This window comes from Nicotiana tomentosiformis, chromosome 5 (genome assembly GCF_000390325.3).
Source record: "Nicotiana tomentosiformis chromosome 5, ASM39032v3, whole genome shotgun sequence".
NCBI classification, from domain to species: domain Eukaryota; kingdom Viridiplantae; phylum Streptophyta; class Magnoliopsida; order Solanales; family Solanaceae; genus Nicotiana; species Nicotiana tomentosiformis.
Genome location: NC_090816.1, coordinates 123630347 through 123657954, shown reverse-complemented (window position 1 = coordinate 123657954; position 27608 = coordinate 123630347). Strand labels below are relative to the sequence as shown.

Sequence of the window (27608 nt, the reverse complement as noted above, 5' to 3'; positions counted from 1 at the left end):
GCATTTCGGCACTCTACTGTTGTTCTGGAACTTTTGGAAGTGCGGGGGCACACTTTTGAGTGATGAGGCAATGGAAAAAGTGCGGACCGCAGAGCAGAAGTGCGGAGCGCACAATTCTGCCCGCGGCCGCACAATTCTTCCCGCGGCCGCACAATTTTGCTCGCGGCCGCACTCTAAGGGAGTGTTGCAGCCTAGATGTTCTGACTTCGGAATCTTATATATTTTAATCGATAAGGAATTTGGAGATGATTCAAAAATGAAAGTTGTAGCCCTTTGAATCTAGTTTTCAGAAATTTATAGCGTTAATCATTTGGAGATTTGTAGGGAAAGTTATGTCTTTAATGAAGCCTGGTAGTGCAGTCACTATTGAAGTGCGGCCGCACAATTTTGATCGCGGCCGCAGAACCCGGGATGTGCGGTCAGCACAATGAGGGGTCTCATTGTGTATTATAAAACCGAGGGTTTGGGTATTATTTCACATTTGGACTTTGGGAGCTCGGTTTGTGACGATGTTTCGTAGGTTTTTCAAAAAATTCATTGGGGTAAGTGTTCCTTTTCCTATATTAATTATATTTCATGATTCCATTCATTTACATCATGAATCCGTGAATTTATGGAAGAAAAATCAGATTTTTATAAAATCTTCCAAAAATATAAAATTAAGATTTGAAGATCAATCTGATGTCGGAATTCGATAATTTTTATATGGTTGAACTCGTATCGGAACGGGTGTTCGGATTTCGTAGTTTTTCTAGGATTCGAGACGTGGGTCCCACTGTTGATATTTTAGATGAATTTTGGACTTTAATCCGGAAAATTTTTTAATTTCGTACGGTATTGATTCCTACGATTTGTATTGAGTATATTGAAATGTTTATGACTAGATTTTAGGATTTCGGACACGAATTCGCGAGGCAAAGGTTTTTTGCAATCTTGAATTTGTTTGCAAAGCGAGGTAAGTGTCGTGGTTAACCTTCGCTTGAGGGAATAGAACCCTTGAATTATTGGTTATGTGAAATTCATGTGAACGACGTATAGGCGAGGTGACGAGTGTCTATACGTCGTCAAATTAATTGGTTGCCTAATTATTTGAAAATCATAGATTGTTTTAAATCATGAATTAATTATTATATTAATTATTTCTCTCATATTCCTTGCTCAATATTATGCCTTGAATCCATGTTATAATCGTTACATGTTTATTTGACCTATGTGATTAAATTTCTACTTAGATGTAGTATATTAGAAATTAAATTGCCTATTTTCTCCTTGATTTTCACAATTAATTGCTACTTGTCATTACTTGTCCCTAAATAATCTATAAATATTGTGTGCATTGTTGCCTAATAACTTCTTACTGAATGTGGTATTTATTGGAGTATTTTATTATATTTAAGAGTTGTTAAATTATATTATTGGAGCGGGTTGCACGCCGCAACGGAAATGAAAATTAATATATTGGGGGATCGGGTTGCACGCCGCAACGGATTATATTTTTAGTTTGTATTGTTGGAGCGGGTTACACACCGCAACGGAAATTGATTGAGGAAATAAAACTGAATATATTGGGGGATCGGGTTGCACGCCGAAACGGATTGTATTTTAAGTTTATATTGATGGAGCGGGTTGCACGCCGCAACGAAAATTTATTGAGGAATTATATTGTTGGGACGGGTTGCACGCCGCAACGGAAATTGATTGAAATAATAATTGGTTATGACTGCCGAGTTGGATTCAACTATTAAAATGAGTTACCTGATTTATTTCTATTATTGTTGTTATTATTATTATTGCGTACAGGTTAATGTAAGTGACATGTCTTAGCCTCGTCACTACTTCGTCGAGGTTAGGCTCGACACTTACTGGGTACATGGGGTCGGTTGTACTCATACTATACTCCGCACTTCTTGTGCATATTCCGGAGTTGGTCCCAACAACGTACTGTAGATTGTGCTCGGATTCAGCTACCAGCGGAGACTTGAGGTATATAGTTGCCCAGCGTTCGCAACTCTGAATTCCCCTTCTACTTTATTTTGGCCGCGTGTTTTCTTCGATACATCTTTATTTTTATTTACACCATTGTTTGTATTATTCTAGAAGCCCGTGCACTTGTGACTCCAGTTCTGGGATGGTATTTAGACATCGCGATTATTATGGATTATTCGCTATATTTCAGACTTTATTTTCGCATTTTTTTCTTTGTTATTAATTAATTCAAAATTGTGTTAAAATGGCTAATTATATTCTAACGTTGGCTTGCCTAGCAAGTAAAATATTAGGCGCCATCACGGTCCCAAAGGTGGGAATTTTGGGTCGTGACACTTCTGCATACTTATGAAATACGAGTGGACCCTCTACCTGATCAAAGCAAATGGGATGTGCCACAACATATAGCAGAAGAAGTTGTCCTGCCACCTACAGGAAAAAGGCAACCAGGGAGACCTCAAAAATAAAGATACAAACCATATGATGAAATAAAGGCAAAGAAGTATAATGTTTCATGTGGCAACTGCGGACAAGAAGGGCATAACAAGAGATCTCGTAGGAATGGTCCAAAAAGAAAATAAGAATTGATGTAGTTTAAAGAAATTTTTTTTACTGAGAACTCTTGATGAAATAATGTGACTTCGCGCATAGCAGGAGCTTAGTGCACCGGGCTGCCCTTTGTTTTATATATATAATTGGTAAATTGTATATCCCCGTGTAATTACGTTGAAACTTGAGTAGGGAGGGTAAAAAGGTTTCATATAGTGTATGGCTTGATAAAAATCCCAAATAAAACTGTTGTTTAGAGTTATTATTACATCCTAGATATATACATGAAATTACAAAGAGGAGAAAATGGACGGAATGAAAAAATGTATATATGCTGATAGCACAGAAGTGAAATCGGATGAACTTTAATTTCTATCATTTGAAGTGTTAAACAAGTATATTCAGGTATGAATATCGAGAACAAAATATTGTGATTACAAGGATCTTAAGAAGGTCCTAGTTTAGGAAGTGCACTGCACAACAGCTCCCTAACAACGTAATTATACAACAAAGAAGAATGAAGTTTCCTTGAGATGAGCAACAAATGGCAGCTCAAATTTTGATGGAGTCCACAAGTAGGTTAATAATGTGAGGTTTTAAGACTTTCTCCGGATGAGTGTATCCATCTAGATTGTGTATATATGTAACCTCAACAATACGAGCAAGATTGAGAATAGGAGTTAAAAATTCTGTAGAGACGGGAGTGGGCCTAAGAAGTCCTTCATTAATATCTTTCCATGCTGTCTCAGCCATATTTTGAAATTTAGCCATTGCCTCTTTTGTTGATATACCATAATCTCTCATGCAGCACTCAATTCCAGTTGCAATTTGTCCCCTGCTTTTCTCAACCTAGAAAGCAGATAAATTAAAGGTTAGCTTTTATATTGCCTTAATTGTACTTTGTTTGTCCAAATCCCATATAATGATATAATTTCTTGAGATGCAAATCATACCTCGTACGTGGCTGTGTCATCGATAACTCGACATATAATTACACTAGCTTCAAGAATTTTTGGATTCTTTGACAACCACTCAAAATCTTGCTCCGTGGCAGACTTCATGCCCAAATACGATGTTGTCGCGAGGTAGTAATATGTGGTAGTTGCTAGTGCATTGCTTAGGTATTCAGAAACAGGTGGCATATATCCTTCAATAAACCATGTTGACTCGACATTATAATTTCTTACTACTTCTTTCATCTGTGAATACAAAACATATATGTGTTCAAGTGTTAGAAAATATTGATTGAACTGTATCAAGTTTCTAATCACTAAAAGACGAACACAAGGTAAACCAAAGTGAGAAATGGATTAAGGAAAAAATGTATTTCGATAGTTAAGTTGCTCGAACATACTCTTTCTATTGCATGGCAGACAATATGAGATCTTCCGGCACTAGACAATTCCTTTTCATAATCCTTGTAGAGATCTAGAATAGCTTTATAACTGATTTTCATGTAATCAGGAAGCCGATCAATTTCGTTGATATCCCATCTGCAGGATGACAAAATTAAGGTGAATTCATGCATTTTGAAAGAGCACAACTATAATGAGTAGAAATTCGTCTTAATCTTTTCACGACGACATTCACTATCAAGGAATAAGTGAATTGATGAAGTTCATACCTTTGTATGGCATCTGTGTATGCCTCAAGTTCTTTAACTGTACCGTAAGCATCAAAGGTGTCATCGACAATCGAAATCATTGATATGGTCTTAACGAGCATGACGCGAGCTTGAGAGTATTGAGGCTCAAAATAAACTCCTAATGCCCAAAAGTAGCATTCAACTACTCGATCTCTAGCATATGGAAGTGTTGTTACAAAATCCAAATCTTTCCACCACCTGCAGCATAAGAAATTAACATGAGTACTTGAGATATGATGAATCAAAAAGGGTTCATCGTTTTTATATATCGCACCTTGATACTTGAGCAAGTTCTTGTTTGTGCAACATCTGGAGCAAGTTGAAATCCAATTTGGCAAATCGAAGTAACACATTATTCTTCGATTGTTCCTTGTCATAGATTGATGAGATGAAGAATCGGGTCTCGACTCTAGGAACACCCTTGTGCAAACATTGCTCAAGGGCATGTGTCACTTGCTCCCTAAGTGGAGATTTCAAATGTGGAGCTGCAGATTCAAGATGGATAGTGGAGAAAGCAAGTGCGTCTTCTAAGATATCGTCAGCATGAGTCCTTACATGTGAAGCTTCATACAAGTTTAATAATCCTAAGACATCACTAGCAAGAGACTCCTTGAATTTGCCATTTTCATCTTGGAATTTGCTGAAAATTTCTGGTATTTCAAGAAAGAAAACTCAAGATGAATTAGCCTTCTTCCAATAAATGGATAATAATTTTAACAACTTCATGATGAACTTACCAGGAGAGATGTTGAAACCGTGTTGCCTGAGCAATCGAAATTGAAGTGCAGAGGTGCACAAATCATTGCAGTTTGAGTTTTGGTTGTAAATCTGATCCAAAATCTCATCAATTTCTTTCTCAAAGTGGTAGGATATACCAAGGCGTTCAATAATGTCAATCAAATTCAATGTATCGGCCAATTTCCTTCCGGTTGCTAACAGCATACTCCTCGTTTGTTCCTTCAATGCTTCAATCTCTTGAGCATATATATACTTTTCCGCAACCTATATGTAATGTACATTAAACTGAAATTAGCAAAATTAATGTTGTTCAACATAAATAAACTACCTGATTATCAATGGAGAACAAACTATAAATATAAATAAAGAATACTAGTATTAGTTAAATTACCTGATTATCAATGGAGAATGAAAGGAACTGATCACCCCAGAGACTAGGGGAGAAGTCGGCGACGGGGCGAACAATCTCTTCTTCATAGTTTGCAACTGCTGCTGAGGCCATTGCTAATTAAAGATGAGTGTATTTTTACTTGTTCTTTTAAGTTTTAAGGAAGAAAGAAAGGAACTCTACTTAAATGGAAGAGAAGGGACAAGTATATATAGTGGTGAGAGACTAGTTAATGTAATTGATCAAAAGCACCTAATCATTTAATTTCCCAGTTGCCTTACTAGACTTTACACTAGCTAGCAGCCTTTTGATTCATTGTTGGCGTCTGGGGTCTATTGATCCAGTTTCCCAAATATTTTATTTATTTGTTTCGTCAACTGAATAATATTATTTAAAAAGGCACAAAATAAGGGAGTACTGTAGAGTTGTTTCCTGGAACTATCAAATTCCTATTACTTTATTTATAAAACCTAATGTCATTGTTGCGGCATAAATTTCAATTATTAATGCAGAGTCCACTTTGATGAACTTAAAGACTAGTGTACGTAGTATTTATTTAGGTCAGTTTAGAGTTAAATTGACTGGATGGTCTAAAAGTTAATCAAACAGTTTTCACGAACCAAGGTTTTGTCGAAATTGTAAAGGTCCAAAATTGCAATTTCTCACAACAAAGACGTTTTTTGAGCGAGTCCCACCGCGAGGTGTACTGGCAGGGCATAAGTATCGTGGAGCATAAGCCCTGACATTCACCTAGGCAAAGTGTTACAAAGCAAAGTGTTATGCTTTGTTTTCTCCACACAAAAAAAAATGAAATTTTAAATATATTAATTTCAAGTTAGTTTTTGAATTTAAAATTTCTTTTGGTATCGCTCTAGTTTTTATATTGTTTTGATGACATAGGTATAATGTATCTTTACGCCTTTTATTTTTTCAAGTAAAAAAAGTTGCATGGTCGCGCGCGCATGCGCATACACACACACACACACACATATATATATATATATATTAATTCTATAATTTTCTTTAACTTTTCACAATTTTAGTGTATTTTTCTGATTTATATAATGATTTTATAAATTTATAAAATATAAAAATAAAACACCCACGGGGCTTACACCTCGCTTCGTGTTAGATAAAACGCCTCATCTTTCGCTCATGCCTTTTTAAATACTGATTTTAAATAGACAGTTTTACCCTACTATAGTTCTAATTGAAATTTTAAACTTTCAAGTTACTTTGGTAATATATATAAGTAGTTTACGTCTTTTTACATCTAATTCGTAAAGCTTTGGTAATATATAAGTAGTTTACTGTCTTTTAAAGCTTTCTTTTTACATCTAATTGGTACACCAATTTGGAAATACCTATTCTTGACCAATTTTGTAAAAGGGATTTTGTTTACTTCCTATACACTATATGAAACCTATTTATCTAAATTATCCCAGTTTTGAAAATTACCCGCCATAAACATGTTTTCCCTACAAAAATTATACAATCATTTAAAATAGACTCCTTATTTCCGCGGGCTTCTATTTTTAGCAGTGGCGTACGCAAGATTTTTCATAAGCGGTGCCACATTTAAAAATGAAAACGAATATTGAATCATAAAGCGACTAATTAACGATAATAAATATTTAATGAAACTTCACCATAAGCATATATATTCTATCTTTTAATTCTTCATCATTGTTTGTTTTCAAAACAGGAAATGTAGTTGTGGACAATTCCAGCTTGATGAACCTCCTTGTCCACATGCTTTGGTGGCTTTGAGTCATAGAAACGAGTCTTATGAAAACTATTGCTCTTTTTATTACACGAGGGAGAGACTTCTTGTGATGACCCAAAAGGTCATCTTTAAATTTAATAGTTATTTCTGTATTCTTAGACCTCAAATAGATACATTGTTTCTCGACTTGCGTGCGCAGTCCGTATAATTTTCCGAAAAGTATTTATGAAAAATAGATTAAAATGTGAAATAGAACTTTAAAACTCAACTGAGTTGACTTTTGTCAACATTTTTAGCAAACAGGTCCAAATCAGTGTTTTGACAGTTCTGGTAGGTCCGTATCGTGATTTGGGACTTGGGCGTATGCCCGAAATTTAATTTGGAGTTCGCTAGCTCAAGTTATGGCCATTTGACGAAAATTAGAAATCTCAAGGCTAAAGATTTTCAAAGTTTGACCGCGGAATTGAATTTGTTGATATCGGACTCGGATTGAGATTCTGAAAATTCGAATAGCTCAGTTATGTCATTTATGACTTGTGTGCCAAATTTGAAATCATTCTAGATTAATTTAATATGTTTCGGCACGAGTTTTGTAAATTGAAAAGTTTGAAACTCATAAGTCTGAATCGAGGTGTGAATTATAATTTCGATGTTGTTTGACTTGATTTGAAATCTCAAGTACGTCCACATTATGTTACAGGACTTGTTGGTATAGTTGAATGGGATCTCGAGTGGATCAGAGAGTTTCGGGGTGAGTTTTGAGCGAGTCCGGGCATTTCGGCACTCTACTGTTGTTCTGGAACTTTTGGAAGTGCGGGGGCACACTTTTGAGTGATGAGGCAATGGAAAAAGTGCGGACCGCAGAGCAGAAGTGCGGAGCGCACAATTCTGCCCGCGGCCGCACAATTCTTCCCGCGGCCGCACAATTTTGCTCGCGGCCGCACTCTAAGGGAGTGTTGCAGCCTAGATGTTCTGACTTCGGAATCTTATATATTTTAATCGATAAGGAATTTGGAGATGATTCAAAAATGAAAGTTGTAGCCCTTTGAATCTAGTTTTCAGAAATTTATAGCGTTAATCATTTGGAGATTTGTAGGGAAAGTTATGTCTTTAATGAAGCCTGGTAGTGCAGTCACTATTGAAGTGCGGCCGCACAATTTTGATCGCGGCCGCAGAACCCGGGATGTGCGGTCAGCACAATGAGGGGTCTCATTGTGTATTATAAAACCGAGGGTTTGGGTATTATTTCACATTTGGACTTTGGGAGCTCGGTTTGTGACGATGTTTCGTAGGTTTTTCAAAAAATTCATTGGGGTAAGTGTTCCTTTTCCTATATTAATTATATTTCATGATTCCATTCATTTACATCATGAATCCGTGAATTTATGGAAGAAAAATCAGATTTTTATAAAATCTTCCAAAAATATAAAATTAAGATTTGAAGATCAATCTGATGTCGGAATTCGATAATTTTTATATGGTTGAACTCGTATCGGAACGGGTGTTCGGATTTCGTAGTTTTTCTAGGATTCGAGACGTGGGTCCCACTGTTGATATTTTAGATGAATTTTGGACTTTAATCCGGAAAATTTTTAATTTCGTACGGTATTGATTCCTACGATTTGTATTGAGTATATTGAAATGTTTATGACTAGATTTTAGGATTTCGGACACGAATTCGCGAGGCAAAGGTTTTTTGCAATCTTGAATTTGTTTGCAAAGCGAGGTAAGTGTCGTGGTTAACCTTCGCTTGAGGGAATAGAACCCTTGAATTATTGGTTATGTGAAATTCATGTGAACGACGTATAGGCGAGGTGACGAGTGTCTATACGTCGTCAAACTAATTGGTTGCCTAATTATTTGAAAATCATAGATTGTTTTAAATCATGAATTAATTATTATATTAATTATTTCTCTCATATTCCTTGCTCAATATTATGCCTTGAATCCATGTTATAATCGTTACATGTTTATTTGACCTATGTGATTAAATTTCTACTTAGATGTAGTATATTAGAAATTAAATTGCCTATTTTCTCCTTGATTTTCACAATTAATTGCTACTTGTCATTACTTGTCCCTAAATAATCTATAAATATTGTGTGCATTGTTGCCTAATAACTTCTTACTGAATGTGGTATTTATTGGAGTATTTTATTATATTTAAGAGTTGTTAAATTATATTATTGGAGCGGGTTGCACGCCGCAACGGAAATGAAAATTAATATATTGGGGGATCGGGTTGCACGCCGCAACGGATTATATTTTTAGTTTGTATTTTTGGAGCGGGTTACACACCGCAACGGAAATTGATTGAGGAAATAAAACTGAATATATTGGGGGATCGGGTTGCACGCCGAAACGGATTGTATTTTAAGTTTATATTGATGGAGCGGGTTGCACGCCGCAACGAAAATTTATTGAGGAATTATATTGTTGGGACGGGTTGCACGCCGCAACGGAAATTGATTGAAATAATAATTGGTTATGACTGCCGAGTTGGATTCAACTATTAAAATGAGTTACCTGATTTATTTCTATTATTGTTGTTATTATTATTATTGCGTACAGGTTAATGTAAGTGACATGTCTTAGCCTCGTCACTACTTCGTCGAGGTTAGGCTCGACACTTACTGGGTACATGGGGTCGGTTGTACTCATACTATACTCCGCACTTCTTGTGCATATTCCGGAGTTGGTCCCAACAACGTACTGTAGATTGTGCTCGGATTCAGCTACCAGCGGAGACTTGAGGTATATAGTTGCCCAGCGTTCGCAACTCTGAATTCCCCTTCTACTTTATTTTGGCCGCTTGTTTTCTTCGATACATCTTTATTTTTATTTACACCATTGTTTGTATTATTCTAGAAGCCCGTGCACTTGTGACTCCAGTTCTGGGATGGTATTTAGACATCGCGATTATTATGGATTATTCGCTATATTTCAGACTTTATTTTCGCATTTTTTTCTTTGTTATTAATTAATTCAAAATTGTGTTAAAATGGCTAATTATATTCTAACGTTGGCTTGCCTAGCAAGTAAAATATTAGGCGCCATCACGGTCCCAAAGGTGGGAATTTTGGGTCGTGACACTTCTGCATACTTATGAAATACGAGTGGACCCTCTACCTGATCAAAGCAAATGGGATGTGCCACAACATATAGCAGAAGAAGTTGTCCTGCCACCTACAGGAAAAAGGCAACCAGGGAGACCTCAAAAATAAAGATACAAACCATATGATGAAATAAAGGCAAAGAAGTATAATGTTTCATGTGGCAACTGCGGACAAGAAGGGCATAACAAGAGATCTCGTAGGAATGGTCCAAAAAGAAAATAAGAATTGATGTAGTTTAAAGAAATTTTTTTTACTGAGAACTCTTGATGAAATAATGTGACTTCGCGCATAGCAGGAGCTTAGTGCACCGGGCTGCCCTTTGTTTTATATATATAATTGGTAAATTGTATATCCCCGTGTAATTACGTTGAAACTTGAGTAGGGAGGGTAAAAAGGTTTCATATAGTGTATGGCTTGATAAAAATCCCAAATAAAACTGTTGTTTAGAGTTATTATTACATCCTAGATATATACATGAAATTACAAAGAGGAGAAAATGGACGGAATGAAAAAATGTATATATGCTGATAGCACAGAAGTGAAATCGGATGAACTTTAATTTCTATCATTTGAAGTGTTAAACAAGTATATTCAGGTATGAATATCGAGAACAAAATATTGTGATTACAAGGATCTTAAGAAGGTCCTAGTTTAGGAAGTGCACTGCACAACAGCTCCCTAACAACGTAATTATACAACAAAGAAGAATGAAGTTTCCTTGAGATGAGCAACAAATGGCAGCTCAAATTTTGATGGAGTCCACAAGTAGGTTAATAATGTGAGGTTTTAAGACTTTCTCCGGATGAGTGTATCCATCTAGATTGTGTATATATGTAACCTCAACAATACGAGCAAGATTGAGAATAGGAGTTAAAAATTCTGTAGAGACGGGAGTGGGCCTAAGAAGTCCTTCATTAATATCTTTCCATGCTGTCTCAGCCATATTTTGAAATTTAGCCATTGCCTCTTTTGTTGATATACCATAATCTCTCATGCAGCACTCAATTCCAGTTGCAATTTGTCCCCTGCTTTTCTCAACCTAGAAAGCAGATAAATTAAAGGTTAGCTTTTATATTGCCTTAATTGTACTTTGTTTGTCCAAATCCCATATAATGATATAATTTCTTGAGATGCAAATCATACCTCGTACGTGGCTGTGTCATCGATAACTCGACATATAATTACACTAGCTTCAAGAATTTTTGGATTCTTTGACAACCACTCAAAATCTTGCTCCGTGGCAGACTTCATGCCCAAATACGATGTTGTCGCGAGGTAGTAATATGTGGTAGTTGCTAGTGCATTGCTTAGGTATTCAGAAACAGGTGGCATATATCCTTCAATAAACCATGTTGACTCGACATTATAATTTCTTACTACTTCTTTCATCTGTGAATACAAAACATATATGTGTTCAAGTGTTAGAAAATATTGATTGAACTGTATCAAGTTTCTAATCACTAAAAGACGAACACAAGGTAAACCAAAGTGAGAAATGGATTAAGGAAAAAATGTATTTCGATAGTTAAGTTGCTCGAACATACTCTTTCTATTGCATGGCAGACAATATGAGATCTTCCGGCACTAGACAATTCCTTTTCATAATCCTTGTAGAGATCTAGAATAGCTTTATAACTGATTTTCATGTAATCAGGAAGCCGATCAATTTCGTTGATATCCCATCTGCAGGATGACAAAATTAAGGTGAATTCATGCATTTTGAAAGAGCACAACTATAATGAGTAGAAATTCGTCTTAATCTTTTCACGACGACATTCACTATCAAGGAATAAGTGAATTGATGAAGTTCATACCTTTGTATGGCATCTGTGTATGCCTCAAGTTCTTTAACTGTACCGTAAGCATCAAAGGTGTCATCGACAATCGAAATCATTGATATGGTCTTAACGAGCATGACGCGAGCTTGAGAGTATTGAGGCTCAAAATAAACTCCTAATGCCCAAAAGTAGCATTCAACTACTCGATCTCTAGCATATGGAAGTGTTGTTACAAAATCCAAATCTTTCCACCACCTGCAGCATAAGAAATTAACATGAGTACTTGAGATATGATGAATCAAAAAGGATTCATCGTTTTTATATATCGCACCTTGATACTTGAGCAAGTTCTTGTTTGTGCAACATCTGGAGCAAGTTGAAATCCAATTTGGCAAATCGAAGTAACACATTATTCTTCGATTGTTCCTTGTCATAGATTGATGAGATGAAGAATCGGGTCTCGACTCTAGGAACACCCTTGTGCAAACATTGCTCAAGGGCATGTGTCACTTGCTCCCTAAGTGGAGATTTCAAATGTGGAGCTGCAGATTCAAGATGGATAGTGGAGAAAGCAAGTGCGTCTTCTAAGATATCGTCAGCATGAGTCCTTACATGTGAAGCTTCATACAAGTTTAATAATCCTAAGACATCACTAGCAAGAGACTCCTTGAATTTGCCATTTTCATCTTGGAATTTGCTGAAAATTTCTGGTATTTCAAGAAAGAAAACTCAAGATGAATTAGCCTTCTTCCAATAAATGGATAATAATTTTAACAACTTCATGATGAACTTACCAGGAGAGATGTTGAAACCGTGTTGCCTGAGCAATCGAAATTGAAGTGCAGAGGTGCACAAATCATTGCAGTTTGAGTTTTGGTTGTAAATCTGATCCAAAATCTCATCAATTTCTTTCTCAAAGTGGTAGGATATACCAAGGCGTTCAATAATGTCAATCAAATTCAATGTATCGGCCAATTTCCTTCCGGTTGCTAACAGCATACTCCTCGTTTGTTCCTTCAATGCTTCAATCTCTTGAGCATATATATACTTTTCCGCAACCTATATGTAATGTACATTAAACTGAAATTAGCAAAATTAATGTTGTTCAACATAAATAAACTACCTGATTATCAATGGAGAACAAACTATAAATATAAATAAAGAATACTAGTATTAGTTAAATTACCTGATTATCAATGGAGAATGAAAGGAACTGATCACCCCAGAGACTAGGGGAGAAGTCGGCGACGGGGCGAACAATCTCTTCTTCATAGTTTGCAACTGCTGCTGAGGCCATTGCTAATTAAAGATGAGTGTATTTTTACTTGTTCTTTTAAGTTTTAAGGAAGAAAGAAAGGAACTCTACTTAAATGGAAGAGAAGGGACAAGTATATATAGTGGTGAGAGACTAGTTAATGTAATTGATCAAAAGCACCTAATCATTTAATTTCCCAGTTGCCTTACTAGACTTTACACTAGCTAGCAGCCTTTTGATTCATTGTTGGCGTCTGGGGTCTATTGATCCAGTTTCCCAAATATTTTATTTATTTGTTTCGTCAACTGAATAATATTATTTAAAAAGGCACAAAATAAGGGAGTACTGTAGAGTTGTTTCCTGGAACTATCAAATTCCTATTACTTTATTTATAAAACCTAATGTCATTGTTGCGGCATAAATTTCAATTATTAATGCAGAGTCCACTTTGATGAACTTAAAGACTAGTGTACGTAGTATTTATTTAGGTCAGTTTAGAGTTAAATTGACTGGATGGTCTAAAAGTTAATCAAACAGTTTTCACGAACAAGGTTTTGTCGAAATTGTAGAGGTCCAAAATTGAAATTTCTCACAACAAAGACGTTTTTTGAGCGAGTCCCACCGCGAGGTGTACTGGCAGGGCATAAGTATCGTGGAGCATAAGCCCTGACATTCACCTAGGCAAAGTGTTACAAAGCAAAGTGTTATGTTTTGTTTTCTCCACACAAAAAAAAATGAAATTTTAAATATATTAATTTCAAGTTAGTTTTTGAATTTAAAATTTCTTTTGGTATCGCTCTAGTTTTTATATTGTTTTGATGACATAGGTATAATGTATCTTTATGCCTTTTATTTTTTCAAGTAAAAAAAGTTGCATGGTCGCGCGCGCATGCGCATACATACACACACACACACATTTATATATATATATATATATATATATATATTAATTCTATAATTTTCTTTAACTTTTCACAATTTTAGTGTATTTTTCTGATTTATATAATGATTTTATAAATTTATAAAATATAAAAATAAAACACCCATGGGGCTTACACCTCGCTTCGTGTTAGATAAAACGCCTCATCTTTCGCTCATGCCTTTTTAAATACTGATTTTAAATAGACAGTTTTACCCTACTATAATTCTAATTGAAATTTTAAACTTTCAAGTTACTTTGGTAATATATATAAGTAGTTTACGTCTTTTTACATCTAATTCGTAAAGCTTTGGTAATATATAAGTAGTTTACTGTCTTTTAAAGCTTTCTTTTTACATCTAATTGGTACACCAATTTGGAAATACCTATTCTTGACCAATTTTGTAAAAGGGATTTTGTTTACTTCCTATACACTATATGAAACCTATTTATCTAAATTATCCCAGTTTTGAAAATTACCTGCCATAAACATGTTTTTCCTACAAAAATTATACAATCATTTAAAATAGACTCCTTATTTCCGCGGGCTTCTATTTTTAGCAGTGGCGTACGCAAGATTTTTCATAAGCGGTGCCACATTTAAAAATGAAAACGAATATTGAATCATAAAGCTACTAATTAACGATAATAAATATTTAATGAAACTTCACCATAAGCATAAATATTCTATCTTTTAATTCTTCATCATTGTTTGTTTTCAAAACAGGAAATGTAGTTGTGGACAATTCCAGCTTGATGAATTGATGGAGCGGGTTGCACGCCGCAACGAAAATTTATTGAGGAATTATATTGTTGGGACGGGTTGCACGCCGCAACGGAAATTGATTGAAATAATAATTGGTTATGACTGCCGAGTTGGATTCAACTATTAAAATGAGTTACCTGATTTATTTCTATTATTGTTGTTATTATTATTATTGCGTACAGGTTAATGTAAGTGACATGTCTTAGCCTCGTCACTACTTCGTCGAGGTTAGGCTCGACACTTACTGGGTACATGGGGTCGGTTGTACTCATACTATACTCCGTACTTCTTGTGCATATTCCGGAGTTGGTCCCAACAACGTACTGTAGATTGTGCTCGGATTCAGCTACCAGCGGAGACTTGAGGTATATAGCTGCCCAGCGTTCGCAACTCTGAAGTCCCCTTCTACTTTATTTTGGCCGCGTGTTTTCTTCGATACATCTTTATTTTTATTTACACCCTTGTTTGTATTATTCTAGAAGCTCGTGCACTTGTGACTCCAGTTCTGGGATGGTATTTAGACATCGCGATTATTATGGATTATTCGCTATATTTCAGACTTTATTTTCGCATTTTTTTCTTTGTTATTAATTAATTCAAAATTGTGTTAAAATGGCTAATTATATTCTAACGTTGGCTTGCCTAGCAAGTAAAATATTAGGCGCCATCACGGTCCCAAAGGTGGGAATTTTGGGTCGTGACACTTCTGCATACTTATGAAATACGAGTGGACCCTCTACCTGATCAAAGCAAATGGGATGTGCCACAACATATAGCAGAAGAAGTTGTCCTGCCACCTACAGGAAAAAGGCAACCAGGGAGACCTCAAAAATAAAGATACAAACCATATGATGAAATAAAGGCAAAGAAGTATAATGTTTCATGTGGCAACTGCGGACAAGAAGGGCATAACAAGAGATCTCGTAGGAATGGTCCAAAAAGAAAATAAGAATTGATGTAGTTTAAAGAAATTTTTTTTACTGAGAACTCTTGATGAAATAATGTGACTTCGCGCATAGCAGGAGCTTAGTGCACCGGGCTGCCCTTTGTTTTATATATATAATTGGTAAATTGTATATCCCCGTGTAATTACGTTGAAACTTGAGTAGAGAGGGTAAAAAGGTTTCATATAGTGTATGGCTTGATAAAAATCCCAAATAAAACTGTTGTTTAGAGTTATTATTACATCCTAGATATATACATGAAATTACAAAGAGGAGAAAATGGACGGAATGAAAAAATGTATATATGCTGATAGCACAGAAGTGAAATCGGATGAACTTTAATTTCTATCATTTGAAGTGTTAAACAAGTATATTCAGGTATGAATATCGAGAACAAAATATTGTGATTACAAGGATCTTAAGAAGGTCCTAGTTTAGGAAGTGCACTGCACAACAGCTCCCTAACAACGTAATTATACAACAAAGAAGAATGAAGTTTCCTTGAGATGAGCAACAAATGGCAGCTCAAATTTTGATGGAGTCCACAAGTAGGTTAATAATGTGAGGTTTTAAGACTTTCTCCGGATGAGTGTATCCATCTAGATTGTGTATATATGTAACCTCAACAATACGAGCAAGATTGAGAATAGGAGTTAAAAATTCTGTAGAGACGGGAGTGGGCCTAAGAAGTCCTTCATTAATATCTTTCCATGCTGTCTCAGCCATATTTTGAAATTTAGCCATTGCCTCTTTTGTTGATATACCATAATCTCTCATGCAGCACTCAATTCCAGTTGCAATTTGTCCCCTGCTTTTCTCAACCTAGAAAGCAGATAAATTAAAGGTTAGCTTTTATATTGCCTTAATTGTACTTTGTTTGTCCAAATCCCATATAATGATATAATTTCTTGAGATGCAAATCATACCTCGTACGTGGCTGTGTCATCGATAACTCGACATATAATTACACTAGCTTCAAGAATTTTTGGATTCTTTGACAACCACTCAAAATCTTGCTCCGTGGCAGACTTCATGCCCAAATACGATGTTGTCGCGAGGTAGTAATATGTGGTAGTTGCTAGTGCATTGCTTAGGTATTCAGAAACAGGTGGCATATATCCTTCAATAAACCATGTTGACTCGACATTATAATTTCTTACTACTTCTTTCATCTGTGAATACAAAACATATATGTGTTCAAGTGTTAGAAAATATTGATTGAACTGTATCAAGTTTCTAATCACTAAAAGACGAACACAAGGTAAACCAAAGTGAGAAATGGATTAAGGAAAAAATGTATTTCGATAGTTAAGTTGCTCGAACATACTCTTTCTATTGCATGGCAGACAATATGAGATCTTCCGGCACTAGACAATTCCCTTTTCATAATCCTTGTAGAGATCTAGAATAGCTTTATAACTGATTTTCATGTAATCAGGAAGCCGATCAATTTCGTTGATATCCCATCTGCAGGATGACAAAATTAAGGTGAATTCATGCATTTTGAAAGAGCACAACTATAATGAGTAGAAATTCGTCTTAATCTTTTCACGACGACATTCACTATCAAGGAATAAGTGAATTGATGAAGTTCATACCTTTGTATGGCATCTGTGTATGCCTCAAGTTCTTTAACTGTACCGTAAGCATCAAAGGTGTCATCGACAATCGAAATCATTGATATGGTCTTAACGAGCATGACGCGAGCTTGAGAGTATTGAGGCTCAAAATAAACTCCTAATGCCCAAAAGTAGCATTCAACTACTCGATCTCTAGCATATGGAAGTGTTGTTACAAAATCCAAATCTTTCCACCACCTGCAGCATAAGAAATTAACATGAGTACTTGAGATATGATGAATCAAAAAGGGTTCATCGTTTTTATATATCGCACCTTGATACTTGAGCAAGTTCTTGTTTGTGCAACATCTGGAGCAAGTTGAAATCCAATTTGGCAAATCGAAGTAACACATTATTCTTCGATTGTTCCTTGTCATAGATTGATGAGATGAAGAATCGGGTCTCGACTCTAGGAACACCCTTGTGCAAACATTGCTCAAGGGCATGTGTCACTTGCTCCCTAAGTGGAGATTTCAAATGTGGAGCTGCAGATTCAAGATGGATAGTGGAGAAAGCAAGTGCGTCTTCTAAGATATCGTCAGCATGAGTCCTTACATGTGAAGCTTCATACAAGTTTAATAATCCTAAGACATCACTAGCAAGAGACTCCTTGAATTTGCCATTTTCATCTTGGAATTTGCTGAAAATTTCTGGTATTTCAAGAAAGAAAACTCAAGATGAATTAGCCTTCTTCCAATAAATGGATAATAATTTTAACAACTTCATGATGAACTTACCAGGAGAGATGTTGAAACCGTGTTGCCTGAGCAATCGAAATTGAAGTGCAGAGGTGCACAAATCATTGCAGTTTGAGTTTTGGTTGTAAATCTGATCCAAAATCTCATCAATTTCTTTCTCAAAGTGGTAGGATATACCAAGGCGTTCAATAATGTCAATCAAATTCAATGTATCGGCCAATTTCCTTCCGGTTGCTAACAGCATACTCCTCGTTTGTTCCTTCAATGCTTCAATCTCTTGAGCATATATATACTTTTCCGCAACCTATATGTAATGTACATTAAACTGAAATTAGCAAAATTAATGTTGTTCAACATAAATAAACTACCTGATTATCAATGGAGAACAAACTATAAATATAAATAAAGAATACTAGTATTAGTTAAATTACCTGATTATCAATGGAGAATGAAAGGAACTGATCACCCCAGAGACTAGGGGAGAAGTCGGCGACGGGGCGAACAATCTCTTCTTCATAGTTTGCAACTGCTGCTGAGGCCATTGCTAATTAAAGATGAGTGTATTTTTACTTGTTCTTTTAAGTTTTAAGGAAGAAAGAAAGGAACTCTACTTAAATGGAAGAGAAGGGACAAGTATATATAGTGGTGAGAGACTAGTTAATGTAATTGATCAAAAGCACCTAATCATTTAATTTCCCAGTTGCCTTACTAGACTTTACACTAGCTAGCAGCCTTTTGATTCATTGTTGGCGTCTGGGGTCTATTGATCCAGTTTCCCAAATATTTTATTTATTTGTTTCGTCAACTGAATAATATTATTTAAAAAGGCACAAAATAAGGGAGTACTGTAGAGTTGTTTCCTGGAACTATCAAATTCCTATTACTTTATTTATAAAACCTAATGTCATTGTTGCGGCATAAATTTCAATTATTAATGCAGAGTCCACTTTGATGAACTTAAAGACTAGTGTACGTAGTATTTATTTAGGTCAGTTTAGAGTTAAATTGACTGGATGGTCTAAAAGTTAATCAAACAGTTTTCACGAACCAAGGTTTTGTCGAAATTGTAAAGGTCCAAAATTGCAATTTCTCACAACAAAGACGTTTTTTGAGCGAGTCCCACCGCGAGGTGTACTGGCAGGGCATAAGTATCGTGGAGCATAAGCCCTGACATTCACCTAGGCAAAGTGTTACAAAGCAAAGTGTTATGCTTTGTTTTCTCCACACAAAAAAAAATGAAATTTTAAATATATTAATTTCAAGTTAGTTTTTGAATTTAAAATTTCTTTTGGTATCGCTCTAGTTTTTATATTGTTTTGATGACATAGGTATAATGTATCTTTATGCCTTTTACTTTTTCAAGTAAAAAAAGTTGCATGGTCGCGCGCGCATGCGCATACATACACACACACACACATTTATATATATATATATATATATATATATATATATATATATTAATTCTATAATTTTCTTTAACTTTTCACAATTTTAGTGTATTTTTCTGATTTATATAATGATTTTATAAATTTATAAAATATAAAAATAAAACACCCATGGGGCTTACACCTCGCTTCGTGTTAGATAAAACGCCTCATCTTTCGCTCATGCCTTTTTAAATACTGATTTTAAATAGACAGTTTTACCCTACTATAATTCTAATTGAAATTTTAAACTTTCAAGTTACTTTGGTAATATATATAAGTAGTTTACGTCTTTTTACATCTAATTCGTAAAGCTTTGGTAATATATAAGTAGTTTACTGTCTTTTAAAGCTTTCTTTTTACATCTAATTGGTACACCAATTTGGAAATACCTATTCTTGACCAATTTTGTAAAAGGGATTTTGTTTACTTCCTATACACTATATGAAACCTATTTATCTAAATTATCCCAGTTTTGAAAATTACCCGCCATAAACATGTTTTCCCTACAAAAATTATACAATCATTTAAAATAGACTCCTTATTTCCGCGGGCTTCTATTTTTAGCAGTGGCGTACGCAAGATTTTTCATAAGCGGTGCCACATTTAAAAATGAAAACGAATATTGAATCATAAAGCTACTAATTAACGATAATAAATATTTAATGAAACTTCACCATAAGCATAAATATTCTATCTTTTAATTCTTCATCATTGTTTGTTTTCAAAACAGGAAATGTAGTTGTGGACAATTCCAGCTTGATGAACCTCCTTGTCCACATGCTTTGGTGGCTTTGAGGCATAGAAACGAATCTTATGAAAACTATTGCTCTTTTTATTACACGAGGGAGAGACTTCTTGTGATGACCCAAAAGGTCATCTTTAAATTTAATAGTTATTTCTGTATTCTTAGACCTCAAATAGATTCATTGTTCCTCGACTTGTGTGCGCAGTCCGTATAATTTTCCGAAAAGTATTTATGAAAAATAGATTAAAATGTGAAATAGAACTTTAAAACTCAACTGAGTTGACTTTTGTCAACATTTTTAGCAAACAGGTCCGAATCAGTGTTTTGACAGTTCAGGTAGGTCCGTATCGTGATTTGGGACTTGGGCGTATGCCCGAAATTTAATTTGGAGTTCGCTAGCTCAAGTTATGGCCATTTGACGAAAATTAGAAATCTCAAGGCTAAAGATTTTCAAAGTTTGACCGCGGAATTGAATTTGTTGATATCGGACTCGGATTGAGATTCTGAAAATTCGAATAGCTCAGTTATGTCATTTATGACTTGTGTGCCAAATTTGAAATCATTCTAGATTAATTTAATATGTTTCGGCACGAGTTTTGTAAATTGAAAAGTTTGAAACTCATAAGTCTGAATCGAGGTGTGAATTATAATTTCGATGTTGTTTGACTTGATTTGAAATCTCAAGTACGTCCACATTATGTTACGGGACTTGTTGGTATAGTTGAACGGGATCTCGAGTGGATCGGGGAGTTTCGGGGTGAGTTTTGAGCGAGTCCGGGCATTTCGGCACTCTACTGTTGTTCTGGAACTTTTGGAAGTGCGGGGGCACACTTTTGAGTGATGAGGCAATGAAAAAAGTGCGGACCACAGAGCAGAAGTGCGGACCGCACAATTCTGCCCGCGGCCGCACAATTCTTCCCGCGGCCGCACAATTTTGCTCGCGGCCGCACTCTAAGGGAGTGTTGCAGCCTAGATGTTCTGACTTCGGAATCTTATATATTTTAATCGATAAGGAATTTGGAGATGATTCAAAAATAAAAGTTGTAGCCCTTTGAATCTAGTTTTCAGAAATTTATAGCGTTAATCATTTGGAGATTTGTAGGGAAAGTTATGTCTTTAATGAAGCCTGGTAGTGCAGTCACTATTGAAGTGCGGCCGCACAATTTTGATCGCGGCCGCAGAACCCGGGATGTGCGGTCAGCACAATGAGGGGTCTCATTGTGTATTATAAAACCGAGGGTTTGGGTATTATTTCACATTTGGACTTTGGGAGCTCGGTTTGTGACGATGTTTCGTAGGTTTTTCAAAAAATTCATTGGGGTAAGTGTTCCTTTTCCTATATTAATTATATTTCATGATTCCATTCATTTACATCATGAATCCGTGAATTTATGGAAGAAAAATCAGATTTTTATAAAATCTTCCAAAAATATAAAATTAAGATTTGAAGATCAATCTGATGTCGGAATTCGATAATTTTTATATGGTTGAACTCGTATCGGAACGGGTGTTCGGATTTCGTAGTTTTTCTAGGATTCGAGACGTGGGTCCCACTGTTGATATTTTAGATGAATTTTTGATTTTAATCCGGAAATTTTTTTAATTTCGTACGGTATTGATTCCTACGATTTGTATTGAGTATATTGAAATGTTTATGACTAGATTTTAGGATTTCGGACACGAATTCGCGAGGCAAAGGTTTTTTGCAATCTTGAATTTGTTTGCAAAGCGAGGTAAGTGTCGTGGTTAACCTTCGCTTGAGGGAATAGAACCCTTGAATTATTAGTTATGTGAAATTCATGTGAACGACGTATAGGCGAGGTGACGAGTGTCTATACGTCGTCAAATTAATTGGTTGCCTAATTATTTGAAAATCATAGATTGTTTTAAATCATGAATTAATTATTATATTAATTATTTCTCTCATATTCCTTGCTCAATATTATGCCTTGAATCCATGTTAAAATCGTTACATGTTTATTTGACCTATGTGATTAAATTTCTACTTAGATGTAGTATATTAGAAATTAAATTGCCTATTTTCTCCTTGATTTTCACAATTAATTGCTACTTGTCATTACTTGTCCCTAAATAATCTATAAATATTGTGTGCATTGTTGCCTAATAACTTCTTACTGAATGTGGTATTTATTGGAGTATTTTATTATATTTAAGAGTTGTTAAATTATATTATTGGAGCGGGTTGCACGCCGCAACGGAAATGAAAATTAATATATTGGGGGATCGGGTTGCACGCCGCAACGGATTATATTTTTAGTTTGTATTGTTGGAGCGGGTTGCACACCGCAACGGAAATTGATTGAGGAAATAAAACTGAATATATTGAGGGATCGGGTTGCACGCCGAAACGGATTGTATTTTAAGTTTATATTGATGGAGTGGGTTGCACGCCGCAACGAAAATTTATTGAGGAATTATATTGTTGGGATGGGTTGCACGCCGCAACGGAAATTGATTGAAATAATAATTGGTTATGACTGCCGAGTTGGATTCAACTATTAAAATGAGTTACCTGATTTATTTCTATTATTGTTGTTATTATTATTATTGCGTACAGGTTAATGTAAGTGACATGTCTTAGCCTCGTCACTACTTCGTCGAGGTTAGGCTCGACACTTACTGGGTATATGGGGTCGGTTGTACTCATACTATACTCCGTACTTTTTGTGCATATTCCGGAGTTGGTCCCAACAACGTACTGTAGATTGTGCTCGGATTCAGCTACCAGCGGAGACTTGAGGTATATAGCTGCCCAGCGTTCGCAACTCTGAAGTCCCCTTCTACTTTATTTTGGCCGCGTGTTTTCTTCGATACATCTTTATTTTTATTTACACCCTTGTTTGTATTATTCTAGAAGCCCGTGCACTTGTGACTCCAGTTCTGGGATGGTATTTAGACATCGCGATTATTATGGATTATTCGCTATATTTCAGACTTTATTTTCGCATTTTTTTCTTTGTTATTAATTAATTCAAAATTGTGTTAAAATGGCTAATTATATTCTAACATTGGCTTGCCTAGCAAGTAAAATATTAGGCGCCATCACGGTCCCAAAGGTGGAAATTTTGGATCGTGACACTTCTGCATACTTATGAAATACGAGTGGACCCTCTACCTGATCAAAGCAAATGGGATGTGCCACAACATATAGCAGAAGAAGTTGTCCTGCCACCTACAGGAAAAAGGCAACCAGGGAGACCTCAAAAATAAAGATACAAACCATATGATGAAATAAAGGCAAAGAAGTATAATGTTTCATGTGGCAACTGCGGACAAGAAGGGCATAACAAGAGATCTCGTAGGAATGGTCCAAAAAGAAAATAAGAATTGATGTAGTTTAAAGAAATTTTTTTTACTGAGAACTCTTGATGAAATAATCTGACTTCGCGCATAGCAGGAGCTTAGTGCACCGGGCTGCCCTTTGTTTTATATATATAATTGGTAAATTGTATATCCCCGTGTAATTACGTTGAAACTTGAGTAGGGAGGGTAAAAAGGTTTCATATAGTGTATGGCTTGATAAAAATCCCAAATAAAACTGTTGTTTAGAGTTATTATTACATCCTAGATATATACATGAAATTACAAAGAGGAGAAAATGGACGGAATGAAAAATTGTATATATGCTGATAGCACAGAAGTGAAATCGGATGAACTTTAATTTCTATCATTTGAAGTGTTAAACAAGTATATTCAGGTATGAATATCGAGAACAAAATATTGTGATTACAAGGATCTTAAGAAGGTCCTAGTTTAGGAAGTGCACTGCACAACAGCTCTCTAACAACGTAATTATACAACAAAGAAGAATGAAGTTTCCTTGAGATGAGCAACAAATGGCAGCTCAAATTTTGATGGAGTCCACAAGTAGGTTAATAATGTGAGGTTTTAAGACTTTCTCCGGATGAGTGTATCCATCTAGATTGTGTATATATGTAACCTCAACAATACGAGCAAGATTGAGAATAGGAGTTAAAAATTCTGTAGAGACGGGAGTGGGCCTAAGAAGTCCTTCATTAATATCTTTCCATGCTGTCTCAGCCATATTTTGAAATTTAGCCATTGCCTCTTTTGTTGATATACCATAATCTCTCATGCAGCACTCAATTCCAGTTGCAATTTGTCCCCTGCTTTTCTCAACCTAGAAAGCAGATAAATTAAAGGTTAGCTTTTATATTGCCTTAATTGTACTTTGTTTGTCCAAATCCCATATAATGATATAATTTCTTGAGATGCAAATCATACCTCGTACGTGGCTGTGTCATCGATAACTCGACATATAATTACACTAGCTTCAAGAATTTTTGGATTCTTTGACAACCACTCAAAATCTTGCTCCGTGGCAGACTTCATGCCCAAATACGATGTTGTCGCGAGGTAGTAATATGTGGTAGTTGCTAGTGCATTGCTTAGGTATTCAGAAACAGGTGGCATATATCCTTCAATAAACCATGTTGACTCGACATTATAATTTCTTACTACTTCTTTCATCTGTGAATACAAAACATATATGTGTTCAAGTGTTAGAAAATATTGATTGAACTGTATCAAGTTTCTAATCACTAAAAGACGAACACAAGGTAAACCAAAGTGAGAAATGGATTAAGGAAAAAATGTATTTCGATAGTTAAGTTGCTCGAACATACTCTTTCTATTGCATGGCAGACAATATGAGATCTTCCGGCACTAGACAATTCCTTTTCATAATCCTTGTAGAGATCTAGAATAGCTTTATAACTGATTTTCATGTAATCAGGAAGCCGATCAATTTCGTTGATATCCCATCTGCAGGATGACAAAATTAAGGTGAATTCATGCATTTTGAAAGAGCACAACTATAATGAGTAGAAATTCGTCTTAATCTTTTCACGACGACATTCACTATCAAGGAATAAGTGAATTGATGAAGTTCATACCTTTGTATGGCATCTGTGTATGCCTCAAGTTCTTTAACTGTACCGTAAGCATCAAAGGTGTCATCGACAATCGAAATCATTGATATGGTCTTAACGAGCATGACGCGAGCTTGAGAGTATTGAGGCTCAAAATAAACTCCTAATGCCCAAAAGTAGCATTCAACTACTCGATCTCTAGCATATGGAAGTGTTGTTACAAAATCCAAATCTTTCCACCACCTGCAGCATAAGAAATTAACATGAGTACTTGAGATATGATGAATCAAAAAGGGTTCATCGTTTTTATATATCGCACCTTGATACTTGAGCAAGTTCTTGTTTGTGCAACATCTGGAGCAAGTTGAAATCCAATTTGGCAAATCGAAGTAACACATTATTCTTCGATTGTTCCTTGTCATAGATTGATGAGATGAAGAATCGGGTCTCGACTCTAGGAACACCCTTGTGCAAACATTGCTCAAGGGCATGTGTCACTTGCTCCCTAAGTGGAGATTTCAAATGTGGAGCTGCAGATTCAAGATGGATAGTGGAGAAAGCAAGTGCGTCTTCTAAGATATCGTCAGCATGAGTCCTTACATGTGAAGCTTCATACAAGTTTAATAATCCTAAGACATCACTAGCAAGAGACTCCTTGAATTTGCCATTTTCATCTTGGAATTTGCTGAAAATTTCTGGTATTTCAAGAAAGAAAACTCAAGATGAATTAGCCTTCTTCCAATAAATGGATAATAATTTTAACAACTTCATGATGAACTTACCAGGAGAGATGTTGAAACCGTGTTGCCTGAGCAATCGAAATTGAAGTGCAGAGGTGCACAAATCATTGCAGTTTGAGTTTTGGTTGTAAATCTGATCCAAAATCTCATCAATTTCTTTCTCAAAGTGGTAGGATATACCAAGGCGTTCAATAATGTCAATCAAATTCAATGTATCGGCCAATTTCCTTCCGGTTGCTAACAGCATACTCCTCGTTTGTTCCTTCAATGCTTCAATCTCTTGAGCATATATATACTTTTCCGCAACCTATATGTAATGTACATTAAACTGAAATTAGCAAAATTAATGTTGTTCAACATAAATAAACTACCTGATTATCAATGGAGAACAAACTATAAATATAAATAAAGAATACTAGTATTAGTTAAATTACCTGATTATCAATGGAGAATGAAAGGAACTGATCACCCCAGAGACTAGGGGAGAAGTCGGCGACGGGGCGAACAATCTCTTCTTCATAGTTTGCAACTGCTGCTGAGGCCATTGCTAATTAAAGATGAGTGTATTTTTACTTGTTCTTTTAAGTTTTAAGGAAGAAAGAAAGGAACTCTACTTAAATGGAAGAGAAGGGACAAGTATATATAGTGGTGAGAGACTAGTTAATGTAATTGATCAAAAGCACCTAATCATTTAATTTCCCAGTTGCCTTACTAGACTTTACACTAGCTAGCAGCCTTTTGATTCATTGTTGGCGTCTGGGGTCTATTGATCCAGTTTCCCAAATATTTTATTTATTTGTTTCGTCAACTGAATAATATTATTTAAAAAGGCACAAAATAAGGGAGTACTGTAGAGTTGTTTCCTGGAACTATCAAATTCCTATTACTTTATTTATAAAACCTAATGTCATTGTTGCGGCATAAATTTCAATTATTAATGCAGAGTCCACTTTGATGAACTTAAAGACTAGTGTACGTAGTATTTATTTAGGTCAGTTTAGAGTTAAATTGACTGGATGGTCTAAAAGTTAATCAAACAGTTTTCACGAACCAAGGTTTTGTCGAAATTGTAAAGGTCCAAAATTGCAATTTCTCACAACAAAGACGTTTTTTGAGCGAGTCCCACCGCGAGGTGTACTGGCAGGGCATAAGTATCGTGGAGCATAAGCCCTGACATTCACCTAGGCAAAGTGTTACAAAGCAAAGTGTTATGCTTTGTTTTCTCCACACAAAAAAAAATGAAATTTTAAATATATTAATTTCAAGTTAGTTTTTGAATTTAAAATTTCTTTTGGTATCGCTCTAGTTTTTATATTGTTTTGATGACATAGGTATAATGTATCTTTATGCCTTTTATTTTTTCAAGTAAAAAAAGTTGCATGGTCGCGCGCGCATGCGCATACATACACACACACACACATTTATATATATATATATATATATATATATATATATATATTAATTCTATAATTTTCTTTAACTTTTCACAATTTTAGTGTATTTTTCTGATTTATATAATGATTTTATAAATTTATAAAATATAAAAATAAAACACCCATGGGGCTTACACCTCGCTTCGTGTTAGATAAAACGCCTCATCTTTCGCTCATGCCTTTTTAAATACTGATTTTAAATAGACAGTTTTACCCTACTATA

General features: G+C 35.4%; 4 protein-coding genes across 4 annotated transcripts; all 4 read right to left on the bottom strand.

The window, feature by feature from the left end:
• Nucleotides 1-2880: 2880 nt before the first annotated feature.
• Nucleotides 2881-5483, bottom strand: LOC138891644 (5-epi-aristolochene synthase). Its single transcript, XM_070175291.1, has 7 exons — nt 5310-5483; nt 4918-5182; nt 4455-4830; nt 4160-4378; nt 3890-4028; nt 3489-3734; nt 2881-3384 (listed from the first exon to the last, which is right to left on the bottom strand). Exons 1-7 carry the CDS (start codon nt 5418-5420, stop codon nt 3088-3090), a joined length of 1653 nt encoding a protein of 550 aa, XP_070031392.1. The 5' UTR covers nt 5421-5483; the 3' UTR covers nt 2881-3087.
• Nucleotides 5484-10683: 5200 nt separating this feature from the next.
• Nucleotides 10684-13286, bottom strand: LOC138891643 (5-epi-aristolochene synthase). Its single transcript, XM_070175290.1, has 7 exons — nt 13113-13286; nt 12721-12985; nt 12258-12633; nt 11963-12181; nt 11693-11831; nt 11292-11537; nt 10684-11187 (listed from the first exon to the last, which is right to left on the bottom strand). Exons 1-7 carry the CDS (start codon nt 13221-13223, stop codon nt 10891-10893), a joined length of 1653 nt encoding a protein of 550 aa, XP_070031391.1. The 5' UTR covers nt 13224-13286; the 3' UTR covers nt 10684-10890.
• A 2842-nt stretch (nt 13287-16128) lies between these two features.
• Nucleotides 16129-18733, bottom strand: LOC138891642 (5-epi-aristolochene synthase-like). Its single transcript, XM_070175289.1, is given in 8 exon segments — nt 16129-16632; nt 16737-16982; nt 17138-17188; nt 17190-17277; nt 17409-17627; nt 17704-18079; nt 18167-18431; nt 18559-18733. Coding segments are annotated over 8 exon segments (1653 nt in total). The 5' UTR covers nt 18670-18733; the 3' UTR covers nt 16129-16335.
• Nucleotides 18734-23957: 5224 nt separating this feature from the next.
• On the bottom strand, nt 23958-26560 carry LOC138891641 (5-epi-aristolochene synthase). The gene is made up of 7 exons (XM_070175288.1): nt 26387-26560; nt 25995-26259; nt 25532-25907; nt 25237-25455; nt 24967-25105; nt 24566-24811; nt 23958-24461 (listed from the first exon to the last, which is right to left on the bottom strand). The coding sequence occupies exons 1-7, from the start codon at nt 26495-26497 to the stop codon at nt 24165-24167; spliced, it is 1653 nt and encodes a 550-aa protein (XP_070031389.1). The 5' UTR covers nt 26498-26560; the 3' UTR covers nt 23958-24164.
• Between the last annotated feature and the right edge of the window lie 1048 nt (nt 26561-27608).